The sequence below is a fragment of the Gorilla gorilla genome, chromosome 19 (assembly GCF_029281585.2).
Source record: "Gorilla gorilla gorilla isolate KB3781 chromosome 19, NHGRI_mGorGor1-v2.1_pri, whole genome shotgun sequence".
Lineage (NCBI taxonomy): Eukaryota > Metazoa > Chordata > Mammalia > Primates > Hominidae > Gorilla > Gorilla gorilla.
The window spans coordinates 32,844,875-32,858,920 of NC_073243.2; the positions used below are offsets into that span (position 1 = coordinate 32,844,875).

At 42.0% G+C, this 14,046-nt stretch overlaps 1 protein-coding gene across 1 annotated transcript in view; it reads left to right on the top strand.

Moving 5' to 3' along the window:
• The window catches only part of ARSB (arylsulfatase B), a 206,659-nt gene that overhangs the window by 143,873 nt on the left and 48,740 nt on the right, over positions 1-14,046 (top strand). The window contains exon 6 of the mRNA XM_019013558.4: positions 2,191-2,261. Within this exon, the coding sequence (XP_018869103.3) occupies positions 2,191-2,261 (71 nt within the window). The remainder of the gene's footprint in view (positions 1-2,190; positions 2,262-14,046) is intronic.

Consider the following 14,046-nt stretch of genomic DNA (forward strand, 5'->3'; position numbering starts at 1 on the left):
CTACTTTTAAAGCTGCGTAGTTATATATTAATATACTGGCCCTGAAATTTTTGAGTTTTCAACCTATAGTCCAGAAAAAGCCTTTGTTTTTAATAGTTGCCCTAAAAATTTAACACAAAAGTTTTACTTAGCTAAATCTAAATTTAATCAGTAGCTTTACCCCACTTCTAAACAATATAAATACTTTAAAATGCTTTCATTTGATTTCCTTTCCTTGCTTGCTATTATTTTCCAGGATTTTAACTCTGCTTGGTTTTATTTGTTTGTTTGTTTTAAGACAGAGTCTCACTTTGTCATCTAGGCTGGAGTGCAGTGGTGTGATCATAGCTCACTACAGCCTTGAACTCCTGGGCTCAAGGGATCCTCTTGCCTCAGCCTCCTGTGTTGCTGGGACTACAGGCATGCACCACCATGCTCAAATTATTATTATTATTATTAGTAGTAGTAGTAGTAGTAGTAGTAGTAGTAGTAGTAGTAGTAGTAGTAATAGTAGTACAGACCAGGTCTCAGTATGTTGCCCAAGCTTGTCTCAAACTCCTGGCTGGCCTCAAGGGATCCTCCCATCTCAGCCTCCCAAAGTGCTGGGATTATAGGCATGAGCCATTGTACCCGGCATACTTGTTTGATTTTAAGCCCACAAATTAGACATCATCATCATTCTATTTAGATTTTCTCATATTTACCATTTTCTTTACATATCATTCCTACTTTCATTCAGAGCTTCTGGGATCAAACCATAGTTCCTGGCATTTTGGACTGGTTGATAGTCTCCAGGATATTCAGGCATTTAAGTGTCTCCGAAAGAAAATGGGAAAAGAAAGGTCCTGGGAAATATGCCCCACCCCCACCCCTGCAGTGCTGCCGCTGCTGTCCCAGGACCATGGGCACCCCTGAATATTTCCCTTCCACTCTCTCTGATCACTGTGATTTATGGAGTAGAGGGGGACAATGACATCTTATAGAATACCAAAGTTAAATATGCTCAATTTAAGGAGCTGTTATTTATTCAGAGATCGTGTCTTTCCTACCTTTTTTGCTGTTAACTTTATTTTATAAAATAATGGTGATGGTAGTGGAAGTTTGTTATTTTGTTTTGTTTTAAATTAATTCATTAAGCTTTGTTTTTATATTTCCTTACTTGGCAAATACAAAGTTGTGAATCACAACCCAGATTTTTTGAAATTGTATTGGGCATTGAAATCCCAAACCACTGCTATCAACAGCTAACTGTGAGTTTGGGGTGTGGACACTGGGACACCTGAAACCATGTCTTGGTTACGTCAGGAGCCTTACTGATTATTTATATTACGTATGAATCCTGTGGTGTTAACAGTACTTTGCAACCTTTAGTACTTAGCTGAACTGTATTGGATTATCAGGGAGTCCTCAGTACACCCTCAATGATTTAAATTGTTTTTAGCTACTTCTGTAAGGCTGAGTCTACACTAGCAAAATGACCTGGGTGCCTATTGTGCTCCCTACATACATCTGGTGATGTTTATGCTCCTAATTTCTTAAGAACACTGCTTTGAGAGTCACACAACCCAATATTCTACCAATAACTTACTATGTACCTTCATCATTTGTAAGAAGAGGGGGTTGAACTAAGTGATCTCCAAGTCACTTTTCAGCACAAATGAAAGTTGTGATTGTATTTGTGTGTACCTTAAAGAGATCTAGGTATTTCTCATGTATTTGTATTAAATCTAAGATCCGTATTGCAAATTTGGACATGGAGGACATTAATTTTTCTGATGTAGGTTACTCTTTAAGAGGCATGTTGCATCTGTAATATTGGTGCCACCATTTTGGCAGATGCAGTTTCTTCATTTACTCGTAAGTGTTCAGTATGAAGTCTATATGAGGTGACTTGAGTTCTCATTTCTCTGGTGTAAAAAATGGTCATGTTTAAATAAGGCCACAATATTTATTTCAAAGGGTCCCAGAATCATTTTTTAAAATATCTTCATATGCTTGACACTGAAGTTCTTATGTAAAGGGTTCGGTCAATGTAAACAAACGATGACTGCTTGAAGATGCACCAGCCGTGATTGTGGAGACCTCCAAATTCATGACAGAGTTGTTAACTGGCAGGTTTGTTATTTCCTATAAGTACAAGGAAGGGAAGTATTAAAATAACTCATGCCCATTAGAGAGGAAATTAACATTCCCTTAAAAATTGTTTTCCAGTGAAGGAAGCCCATCCCCCAGAATTGAGCTGCTGCATAATATTGACCCGAACTTCGTGGACTCTTCACCGTGTGAGTACCAGTGCATTGCTACTAGATTAAATCTAATTGGCCCACCAAGATGGTTTGATTACCTAGTGTGTCTCTAGCCTAGCTTTCTCTTTTTTCCTGAGTTGCTATAAAGGTAAACAGTTCTTCGGGACATATCTCCCACTCATCTCAGAAGGCAGTGTGCTGTGAAAGGAACACCAGCTTATGAAACAAGAAAGGTGAATTCTATTCTTGCTCTGCCGCTTACTAGCCTTTAAGCCATTGAGCCATTGAACTCTCCCTGCCCCAGCCTTCCCCATTTACAAAAGAAGAACTCATGGCATCTCTGAGGCTCCTTCTCACTGTAGATGTCATGTTGCTGCCCTGTTCTTACCTGAGAGCTCCAGAGCCACCTTCCAGAAAACTCACAGTCAGATAAGCCACAGTTGGGTTCCAGGGTAGTGTGAGCAACCACATTATCTGATTGGGCTGGTCGGGTACTGCCCAACACCTGCTGGGTGTCACAAGTGTGACTTTCCTAGCAGTCCTGGAAGTGATTCCGCTTGATTCTGCCTCCTGCCTAAATTAACCTGTAAAGAGCCCTACCATTTCCTTCAGGGCAGGCATGCATGTAGTGCTTCCAGATCACAACGGACTGTAATAGGCCTGTATAAATACCATGCGAGTGGCCCTAATGCCCTCAGCATAGTGAGTTTGGGCATAGAAAGCCTTAGCAATTAGACCCTTTGCCCAGCTTTCATCATAATGCTCATCTTGCAAACAGTGCCCTTATATTCCCTTATTCACATGGGGGCTCCCATCCGCTCCTTTCTGGACATACTGCTGCCCCCTTAGTTCAGGCTCTCCTTACTTCTTTGTTTTTTCCAAACTGCATTATAGCTCACCACAAAATATTCTCATTCGGAGATTCCTGCTCAGAGAATTACCTCACAGTCATTCTAAATGTGTCACCAGGCACTCGGGCCCCACTTGCCCGGCCAGCCTCACTCCAGGCACTCCTTGTCATGTTCTCACTTCCTAGACACTTGTCATCTCCATGCAGATCATCGTACTGTCATGAATATGCTTTTCCCTATGCCTGAAACACGTTTTCCCTACCTCTCTATAATCTCTCTCATCCCTTAAAAACCCAGCCCCATGTCTCCCTCTGTGAATGCTTTCCAGAGCCCCAGAAGAAGCAGTCACTCCTTCCTGTGTGCATGTGTCTCCGTATAGCATCCCTCACATGTTCATGTTTGTGCCTGCATTTCCAAGCTGAGAGCTCCTGGAAGTCAGCATCTCCTGTATTTTTTTATCCTTGTCAGTTAACACAAATACTGGGAGCTTGCTAGGCACTCAGTAATGATTACTTGATGACTCAGTGGACAATTGGAGAGTTGAGATGCAATAAAGACCAAGTGGACACATTAAGACCTGGACAGGCAAGGGCCCTGAGACAGGCGAGAATGGCTACATCGTGGAGAAATTTCTATTTCTTTTGGAGTAAACGCATGTCAGTGAGAGAGGCAAGGGGAAGGTTTGAGCCCTAAGGACTGTAAGAACAGTCTAGATTTGTGCTGTCCAGTATAGTAGCCACAGGCCACATGTGGCTGTCAGGTACTTAAAATATGGCTAACTGTGGAATAAGATGTGCTGTGAGTAGAATATATACATCAGATTTTCAAGACTTAGTACACCTATGTATTATATGCATACAATATTATAGATTTGTTATTTGTTGAAAGGATAATACTTTGGATATATTGAATTAAATATATTGTTAGTGTTTTACTTCTCTCCTCTTCCTTTCTTAATGTGGCTAATAGAAAATTTAATTTTAATTAACTTACATAAGTGACTTGCATTATGTTTCTATTGGCCTAAAAACCCCTTCTAGAAGGTGCTAGGAAGTAAGTTGATCAGCTGAGCTGATCACAGAGCTGTGAATAGTTACTGTGAGGCTACATCAATGACTCCTAAACTTTTCTCTACCCCAATACACCTAAGAGATACATTTCAGTCATATCAAAATCTCTAAGGGTGGCTGGAAGGGAATAGTGGGGAGGCAGGAACAGCTTTAAAACTTTCTGAGTAATTTAATGCACTGCAAAGCCCAGTATAACCTAGGTCTAGGGGATATGTGGAATATGCCACCCACATTATAATGGTTGTAAATGTCTTCACCTGCTAAATTCCACCTACAAATGAAAAACCTTAAGACCCCTCACTCACTAAGCTGTATTTTGGTTTGGCATTTGAAGTAGGAGCTTGAGAACTATACTCCTATGTGATATGGTTGGGATTTGTGTCCCACCCAAATCTCATGTCGAATTGTAATCCCCCATGCTGGAGGAGGGGCCTGGCGGGAGGTGACTGGATCATAGGCATGGATCCCCCCTTGCTGTTCTTGTGATTGTGAGTGAGTTCTCATGAGATCTGGTTGTTTAAAAGTGTGTGGCACCTCCCCCTTCGCTCTCTTCCTCCTGCTCCAGCCATGTAGGACGTACCTGCCTCCTCTTCACCTTCTGCCATGATTGTAAGTTCCTGAGGCCTCCCCAGCCATGATTCCTGTACAGCCTGTGGAACCCTGAACCAATTAAACCTCTTTTATTTATACCTAGTCTCAAGTAGTTCTTTATAGCAATGCAAGGACGGACGAATACACTAACCACAGCACTGTGTGCTGCAGGGTTCTTGGTGCAACTTGCTGTGCTTTCTCCTGTCTTACCTAAAGGGCCCTAGCAAAATAACAGCACAGGCAAAAGATTTCTCCAGAGTAAAAGTTGGTAAGAACATGGAAATTAGAATAGAAAATTTTCCTAATCTTGCCACCCATAGACTGTAAGGACATTTACTTCTTTTGGACTCAGTTTCCTATGTATTATGTGGTAGAATTATAAGACCCAGTACTGCCGCCACAAATTTAGGCATCCTCTTTGGCCTTCTGCTGCTCTTCCTTCCCTCTCTGGAGCCCACCCAGGCCTTCATGTTGGCTTCCCCGCCAGCTTGGGACTCCTGCTCTGACTCCTGCAGATAACGAAGGACACTGTCAGCTCTTGCAAGTATGTAGAACCACATTCACTGTGCTTCACACACACAGGGCATTCTCTGCTGTCTGTGCCTGCAGGTAGCAAGGTGCCACCCACCTCCTCACACATGGCAATCCCATGGGCCTTTTCTGCCCAGTTTTTATATTCACTTCACTCTGCTGAGAGGCAGAAGAAGAAACAAGAAGAGCTGTCTTTGGGTGCCTGCTCCTTTTTAGGATGATGATACAAGCCCGTTTCCTTTTCTATGCAATTCATTTATGAGGAAAAATTAAATCCAGCTATAAAAAAACATGTACTTAGGGGACAACCAAGTCTGGATATCATATTCATAGAGCACAGAGGCTTTTGTGGAGTTAAATCAGAAGCAGCCAATCTCGGGTGTAAACTGAGGGTTAAGAATGGAATCAGTGTTATCACAGAGGCATTTCTGTGGTTTCTTACTCCAGCTCTTCCCAGATCGTTGGTGCTTACTGTGGGAGAAGAAGGTAGCGTTCCACCTCCACCTTCCCTAAAGCCACTTCGTCACTTTCCTCACCTGTGGAGTAAAGAAGGAATTAAATGATCTCCAAGGTCCCTCTGGCTTCAGTGTTCTGTGGGTCTCTATATGAATGGGACCTCAAAGGAGCAAATCTGCTTACTCTGCTTCTCTCCTTTTTCTGCCTGCTAGAAGGAGTGTGTCCATTGATAAGCAGTGATGTTGCCAAAGGCATGATCATAAATAGATAAACACAAGTGAAAATGCTAGAAACATTATATGCACTAGAGGAATTTGAATTATTTTATGAGTTTCTTATTACTACATCCTGGCCACCTTTTTGATTTCCGTTCCGAAACATCACCGTATCAATCCGCTTTTCTATCTCCTCTTTCCCTTAGTGGGTCATCCTGGGGTTTGTTGACCAGTGTCTCCTCTGATTGTGAATCATACGAATAGGCATTACGCACTTCCCAGGAGATTTCTGCCCTCTGCCTAGCACCACATGCCCCCAGAAGCTGGCCTCTTGGATTTCAGCAGCTACACCTCCCCCGCTCCCTGCCAACACACACCCCATTCCCCTAGTCAAATTATAGGGTGCCCAGAGGCCCATCCTGCTGGTGGAGTCAGGATTTTTTTCATGGTCACATGCACATGGTAGGTTGTGGCTTGGATACTAACAGTAAAAATACTCAAAGATCGGCACAAAATATTGATACACGTACACATTCACAGAGAAACCTGCACACACACCAGGGGTCACCAAATCTCTCATAGATCAGGAGATTCACCATTCTGCAGTAAAGCATAAAGTCTCAAGGATGCATACATAAATTATACCATTAGGATGACTACAGTTTAAAAAATAAAAGAAAGAAAGAAAAGGAGAGAGAGTGGAAAAAGGAAGGAAGGGAGGGAGGGAGGGGAAAATAAGAATTGTTGAGGATGTAGAGAAATTGGAACCCTTGTTCACTGTTAATGGGAAAGTAAAATAATGTAGCCTCTATGGACAATAACATTGTGTGATTACTCAAAATATTAAAAATAGAATTATCATAGGATCCAGCAATCCCACTTGTGAGTATATACCTAAAAGAATTAAAAGCAGGGGCTTGAACAGGTATTTGTACACTCATGTTTGTAGCAGCATTACTCAGCATTACTCAGAACAGCCAAAAGGTAGTAGCAACCCAAATGTCCATCAGTGAATGGATGAATAAACAAAATGTGGCATATATATATATATATATATATATATACCATGAAATAGTATCCAGCACTAACAGTGAAAGAAATTCTGATACATGCTACAACATGGATGAACCTTAAAGACATTACGCTAAGCAAGTCACAAAAGGAAAAACTATATGACTCCACTTACATGAGGTACCTAAAGCGGTCAGATTCATAGGGACAGAAAATAGAATGGCGGTTGCCTGAGGTTGTGGGGAGGGGAGAATGGGGCATGATTGTTGAGTGGGTGTAGAGATGGATGGTGATGATGACAGCACAACAACGTGAATGTATTTAATGTCACTGGACCATACAATTAAAAATGGTTAAGATAGTAAATTTTATGTTGTTTGTATTTTACCACAATTTAAAAATATAAAAAATAAATAAAACGTAACCTTCCCTCCCTCCAAAACTGAAGAGAAACTGCATGAGAATAGGGTCTCTATCTTTTTCATTTACTGCCATATGCACAGTAAGGTCTCCGTAGCACAGAACCTAACATCATAGTAAGTTGTTGGGTTAATATCAGTAAATATCTGCTAATGAATGATAAACAGATCAACCTGTCAAAGTCATTGTTTTATTGTCTTACAGCCTTTCCTGAGCCTAAAAGTACCTCCAGATGGCCACTTACACTCCTTTTAAACCCCAAACCTACCTTTTGTGCCTAAGTAAAAATAACTTAGAAGCTACAAGTCACTTATTAAGTTGTAATTGACATTATATACAGATGTTTGAAACTATTCATTCAGCTTCTAAGTGCCCACCCTCATCGCTCCCTGCATTGAAAAGATCGGCCAGAAAAGATGATGTGGGATTTCCCTGCCCAACTTCATCCCTTTCCCCAGACCTCCTCAATAGACAAATAGAGATTTATAAAGCCTTTGCCTCTGGCCTGGCTCAGCCTGACTTCCCTCTGAGTCCGGGGCTCTGCCTCTTCTTGCTGTTCTGAGTTCGGTTCTGCTCCTGTTTTCTGGGATGTTCCCTCTGGTTGTTTCATCATTCACTGGTTATCTCAGTGCCCCAACCCTAGCTCTGCTTTTATCCCCTTCCTCCCTCCCCTGCCTCCCAGCTTCATGACCCGTGTCAGAGTGTGGGATGTAATTGCTTTCCTGTGTGCTTTGAGGAGACTTTTTATTCATTTTTGAAGGCTTTGTTCTGAAGTAACCTTGGAAGTGCTTTGGTCTCTGTTCAGATAGTACCCTTCTCTTTTCCTTTGTTCCCTTCTGAGAAAACTCGTAAGAATTATTCATTCCTCCATGTCTTTAAAAATACTTCTTTCTAGTAGGCTGATCTGTCTTTGTCCAGCAGCACAGGGTGGTCAGTGTAAGAAACCTGTGAGAGAGCCTCGGGAATAGCACCATTGAAGCTGATTAGTGGGAAAGCCTGGAAACCTCTAAAGTGGGGGGGAACAGCCATAATCCCAGGGTAGGCACAAGGTCCTGCAGGTCTGAATTCAGCTCTACATGATTCCAAGGAGAGCTCCAGCCCCAAATTCCACACTCCTGCAAGGCCCCAGCAAGCATGGCTCAGACCATAAGGAGAACTGCTTCAAAGGCATTATTTTGCCAGAGGAAAAACATATACACCTATCCTGCAGGTGCCGGGCTTGATCTTGGCTGTTGTGCAGTAATGATCCTGCCCCATCTGAGACCACGACTCACTTTGGAAGTCAGACGTGGCATTCTATGATGGCTGGAACACACATATCCAATCATGTAACATAGGTGTATGTATTTAAAACGTACGCACACACAGGAGACACACAGATTCTGCTGGTAGAAGCTTGATTATAGATGAAGGGCAGTGACAGATGTTAGCATTTTCCACCGCACCAAAGGCCAGCTCTTCAAAGTGATTCTATACAGCTTTGTTACTATTTCATTTAAAGGCCCTCTTCTCTTTAAAGTTTCTAATGAGATGTTATTTCTGCTCATGATTATAGGGTGAAAGAACAGCCTTCTTCCCACCCTCTCCTCTCTTACACACACATTTTCTGTGGTGCAATTGCCAAATCCATGCTTGAGATCCAAGAGTCGTCCAGGTTGGAATGCTTGGAGCTGCTCCCTGTTTCCTCCTCAGAGCGACATTCAAAGCCATTTCCCAGTATTATGTTGCCATTTCCAAGATTGTTTATTTAGTAAATAAATAAACGATGATGGCCTGGGATGCATGAGGTACTGTTATAAATACTCGAGATCAGTTAGTCTAAAGCCAAACCTAAAGGTCTGGCTAAAACCCAGTCTGGAAGAGTCTGGAAGAGGGCATGGACACAGCCTCTCCCCACCCTGCTGGAAGGCTGTTGGTGGTTCCCAGCTGTCCACTAGCAAGCCCTCCTACAACGCCCACCATTCAGCACCATTGCAATGCCCTCCTTCAGAACTGTTTATCTTCCTTGTTGCCCTGCCCCTTCTGTAGAGTTCAGTGCACATTCCTACTCCTCCATGAAGCCCTCTCTGATTCTTTTGAACTTGAGTCCCTTGAGTTTCTCTGGAGCTTCCCAGGACAGTGAACTCTTGCTGCCTCATAGTGCAGTATTTATATTCACGTGTTTTCCCCATCCGGAGCTATAAGGAGAGCAAGACTTCATTGTATAGTTCTCTCGGTGTCTTATGTGTAAGAGATTAATACATATTGAAAGAATGCATGCTAATAAATGAATAATTTATCATCAGCTGATTTGATTAGAATCAGTCTAATGAGAACAATAGTAATTTCATACATCATTTTCAAGGCATTTTTATTTCTTTTTGGGTATATTAGAGAAGTAGTGACACAGAGGCATCTTTCTTTCAGCCTGACATTAGATATTAAGCAGAATCAAGAGTTAGGGGGAATGCATGGGGCTCACCCTGCTGCAGATTGCTCAGCATTGCATAGAATGCCAGAGGCTAAGGGCCCCTTGGCAGTTTGTTCACTCTTTATAATCCAAGTGAAGAAACTGAGGCACCAGGTCATGCATGCTGTTAAATATCAGAGCTGGAACTCAGGGCTGTTCAGACCCGGCATGTACATCATGTCCTGCTGATTTCGCAGGACTCATCGCTTTGTGTCCTACCCTTGTCTTGTGGGAGAAGGGCACCCAGATATGAGTTACGATCATCTCACCTATATGATAGCATGTTGATGGGACATGACTCATTTAAAGGAGGCTGGAAAAATGGGTCGAGTAGTCACATTAGCCTTGCTGGATTCACATGTAATCTGACTCTGCAGATGGTGGTAGCTTCTGCTTGTAGAGCTAGTCATGGAAGCCCTGTCAGTGCCTTGTATTCACTCCACTGGAGGGTGCTGGGGGGATGAGGGAGCTGTGTGTGGGGTGGGCAGTGTCACCTAGTAAAACAGGTAGAGTTTGGGGGTGCCAGAAAGCCCTGGGTTTTATTCAATACCAGCTCTGACTTATTTCCTGTGAGCCTGTGGATAAGTTCTTCCAGCCATCTGTTTCATCACCTATACGTTGGGAACGATTATAACAATATCTCCTTTAAATATGTCCAAACAACAGTGAACAACAATTACATTCTGGCTGCTATGATTGGGGCAGGGTGGGAAAGTTGCACTTTTCACTTTATGTATTTCTCCAGTTTTAATTTTAAATTATGAGCACATATGACTTCCTTAATCAGGAATAAAGCCATAAAGCTTTATTTGTGAAAACCACCTCCAAGGAGGGTTCCGGCAAGCCTGGAATATCTGAAATCTGCTGGGTTCTTATAGAGTGGGAGTTGCTGCTTCCGTGCCTGCCTGTACTAGGTCAGAGCAGTTAGAATTTTGTGTCGTCTCTAGCTGCCAATATTTGTCTTTAGCAGCTCGTCAAATTTTCCTTGGTGTGGGTTGCTACATGCCCTCAATCACAGAGCCAAAACACAGATAGCTTTCTCCTTTTTAATTTTCAAAGGCTTCTAGTCTGCCCCCTCCGCTTTGGGGAGCACTAAAGTCTGTTTGGAAATGTGGCCTTTTTGATGCCAAAGGCAGTCCCACAAGCCTCGTATCCCCTCCACCCCACTTCACACAGCACATCTCAAGAAGCACGCATGAAACCTTCACTGTTAACACTTGGTGCTGGCATCCTGGCTTTCATCCCGAGAAAATACACAAACCAAACCAAATCCACAGCACTTTAAAAACACTAATTAACTCTCACCACTGGCCTAGGCTACGCAGAAATGGCAAATCCCACTGCCCCAATTTTATGTTTGGAGAAATCAGGGTAAGCAACATTTTCTAGGGCTTCTCTGAGCCAGATCACAGAAGCTGACCTGAAGGACTTGGCCTGGCCCTGCATCTGGAGTTAGGCCATTTGACCAAGGGCCAGCTGCCTCACCAGCTCCCTTCTCTACAGCACCACATGGTTAGTGGCCCATAACTCCATTTGCACATCAGCTTTTGTTTTTTTTTCCCCAGGGTTACTTTGATGCCAGACTGTCTCATGTCCAACTGACCATTTATTTATTTGCTTACTTTTCTTTAATTCTGGTACAGCCTAGAAATTTTAGCCATAGCTTCCAAGTGTAGCCTGTTAATTATAGTTGATTAAAGGTTCTATGCTGATTTTGAATTTCAACACAAAAGCAGACTAACTTCCAAACAGTCCCTCTCAGGTCCAGTGGCTCCGCCCCTTCTGTCTTCCACCCTGGAGCCTCCCCAGGTCTGGTAAAGATTTGGGGCTGTCCAGACTCCTTTTTTCCTCTCCCAGTCTGGACCAGTCATTCTCCTACCTCAGTTCCCCAGTCTTACCATCTGTAAAGATAAATATATCCACCTTTCTTGAAAGAGTCTACCATAAAATTGTGTAAAAACATAAAACCTCATAAAATTTTAGGGAACATATCCAGTGAAATTAAAATTTACAAAGTAAATCTATTTTGTAAATATTTATTGATCTTGTCAGAATTTTTAGGGGTTTTAGGGTGCTTGTGTATAAGGCTGAAATAAAACTTTTGAAAACATTTCTGGGACGTTGTTGAAAACAGACTAAACGGCCTGTTTAGTAACCCATAATGTAAGATGTTAGTAATCAGGCATTTATAGACTGAAGTCTGTTACCTCTGGCAGCAAATACCTAGGGAATGAGTATATGGCCCCTGCTTCTAAAGATTCTTTTGAATCAGAGGAAAACATATGCCCAGGAAAGGATATTAACACAGTTATAAAATAAAGTAGAACAAATGATAAGTGATATAATATAAGCAGTAAGGACAAATGAAGAAGTGACAGCATTTGGGAGTGATTAGGAAAGGTGTTTTCAAAAAGGATACTTTAAATTTGTCCATTACTTCAACAACTTTAGTTTTATCTTTCTTGATTTTAATGTGAATGAAGGAAAAGAATATTTAACACTATTAGTTTTCTATCACTGATCAAACAAATTACCATAAACTCAATGGCTTAAAACAACCAATACTTAACCATCACTCTATTTTCGTATTTTTTGGATATTTTCAGTTCTGTAGGTCAGAAGTCTGACACGGGTCTCACTGGACTAAATCCAGGGTACCGATTGGCAGGGCTGCAGTCCCTTCCAAAGGCTGAGGGGACATCCCATTTCCTTGCCTTTTCCTGCTTCTAGAGGCTGCCTACATTCCTGGGCCCATGGCCTCCTTCCTCCATCTTCAAAGCCAGCAATGGAAGGTTGGGTCCTTTTCTAGCACATTCTTTGAACCTGGCTTCCATCATCTCATCTTCTCTGACCTGTTCTGCCTCCTTCTTCAACTTTTCTGGACTCCTGTGATAACATTGGGCCCACCTGGATAAATAATCTAGAATCACCTCCCTATTTGAAAGTCAGCTGATTAGCAATCTTAATTCCATCTGCAGCCTTAATGTCCCTTTGCCATGCAACCTAACATATTCCCAGGTCCTGGGGATTGGGACGTGGACATCTTTAGGGGGCCATTATTCTGCTACCACAAATACCTGCTCTGTTGCCCTAGACTTTATGAAAAATACAACAAGTCGCTTATAACCTAGTTGGAGAGAACAAGAACATACAAAAAGTTAAAAGAAAATCAGATAACAGTTGAAAGCTATGGTGGTAGAGACGTTACAAGTTGTACTTAATTGTCAGGTCATTTCCACGGAGTCTGATAGTTGCTATGAGAGTGAAGGAGGGCGACAACACTCAGGCCCTCTTTCACCTCCACTGAACCTCAGAGAGTTCCTAGGTGGAAAAGACCATCAAAGGAAATAGAAAAGGCTGTGAGCAAAAGGTGTGTGAGCCTATTTGGGGGACAAAGGGGAGGCATGAAAGAAGAGATGGGAAAGCTAAACAAGGACAATGTGTCACACTAAGGAGATGGATTTCATCCTGTATGCAACAGGGAAGCTCCTTTTGTACAAATAATAGAATGGAGGGGTGGTGCAAGAAATTTTTAAAAATACAGAAAAGCTCAAAATTTTTAAAAATACACACCAAAAAATCACCCTAAACCTATTATTCTGCTACCCAGAAATAAGCATTGTTAATATTTTGGTGGGCTTTTTCTATTTCTATTTAGGGAGAGCTTTCAACATTTCACCGTTCAGTATGATATCGGTTGCAGATATTTTTTATACTCTTTATCAGTGTAAGAAAACTCCCTCCTATTCTTAGTTTGTAGAATTTTTAAAACAGCTATTGCTGTTGTCCACAGGAAAGTCCCTTTGTGTCTGCACTATTTTAATCCCAAAATAAAGAAAAATCTGCTAATTCCACAGGTGGTTATATAGATGCTGGGGTTTCAGCACTTCCTGTTTGACCGGAAACTCTCAGTGAAGTAAAAAAAAAAAAAATTTCAGAAATTGTGGAAGTTTATTTGTAGAGACTCTTGTTTTGCCGTTAGGACTGTGGGTCCCAGAATTATTTGGAATGACAGCCCTAGTCAAAGTCTAGCCATTTCTCTCCCAATTATCCAAACAAAGGCTGGTTTAGGCACTGCTTGAAAGGACTTGATAGATGTAATCCAAGTCCCAAATCCTTAAGTGCCTCAACCAAGAGGAAGTCCTGGGTGGGCCTGATTCAGTCATATGGGTAAAATATAAATTTTCCTTTGTAGGCTGGTTTTTACTAAAAATGATATAGCTGGAT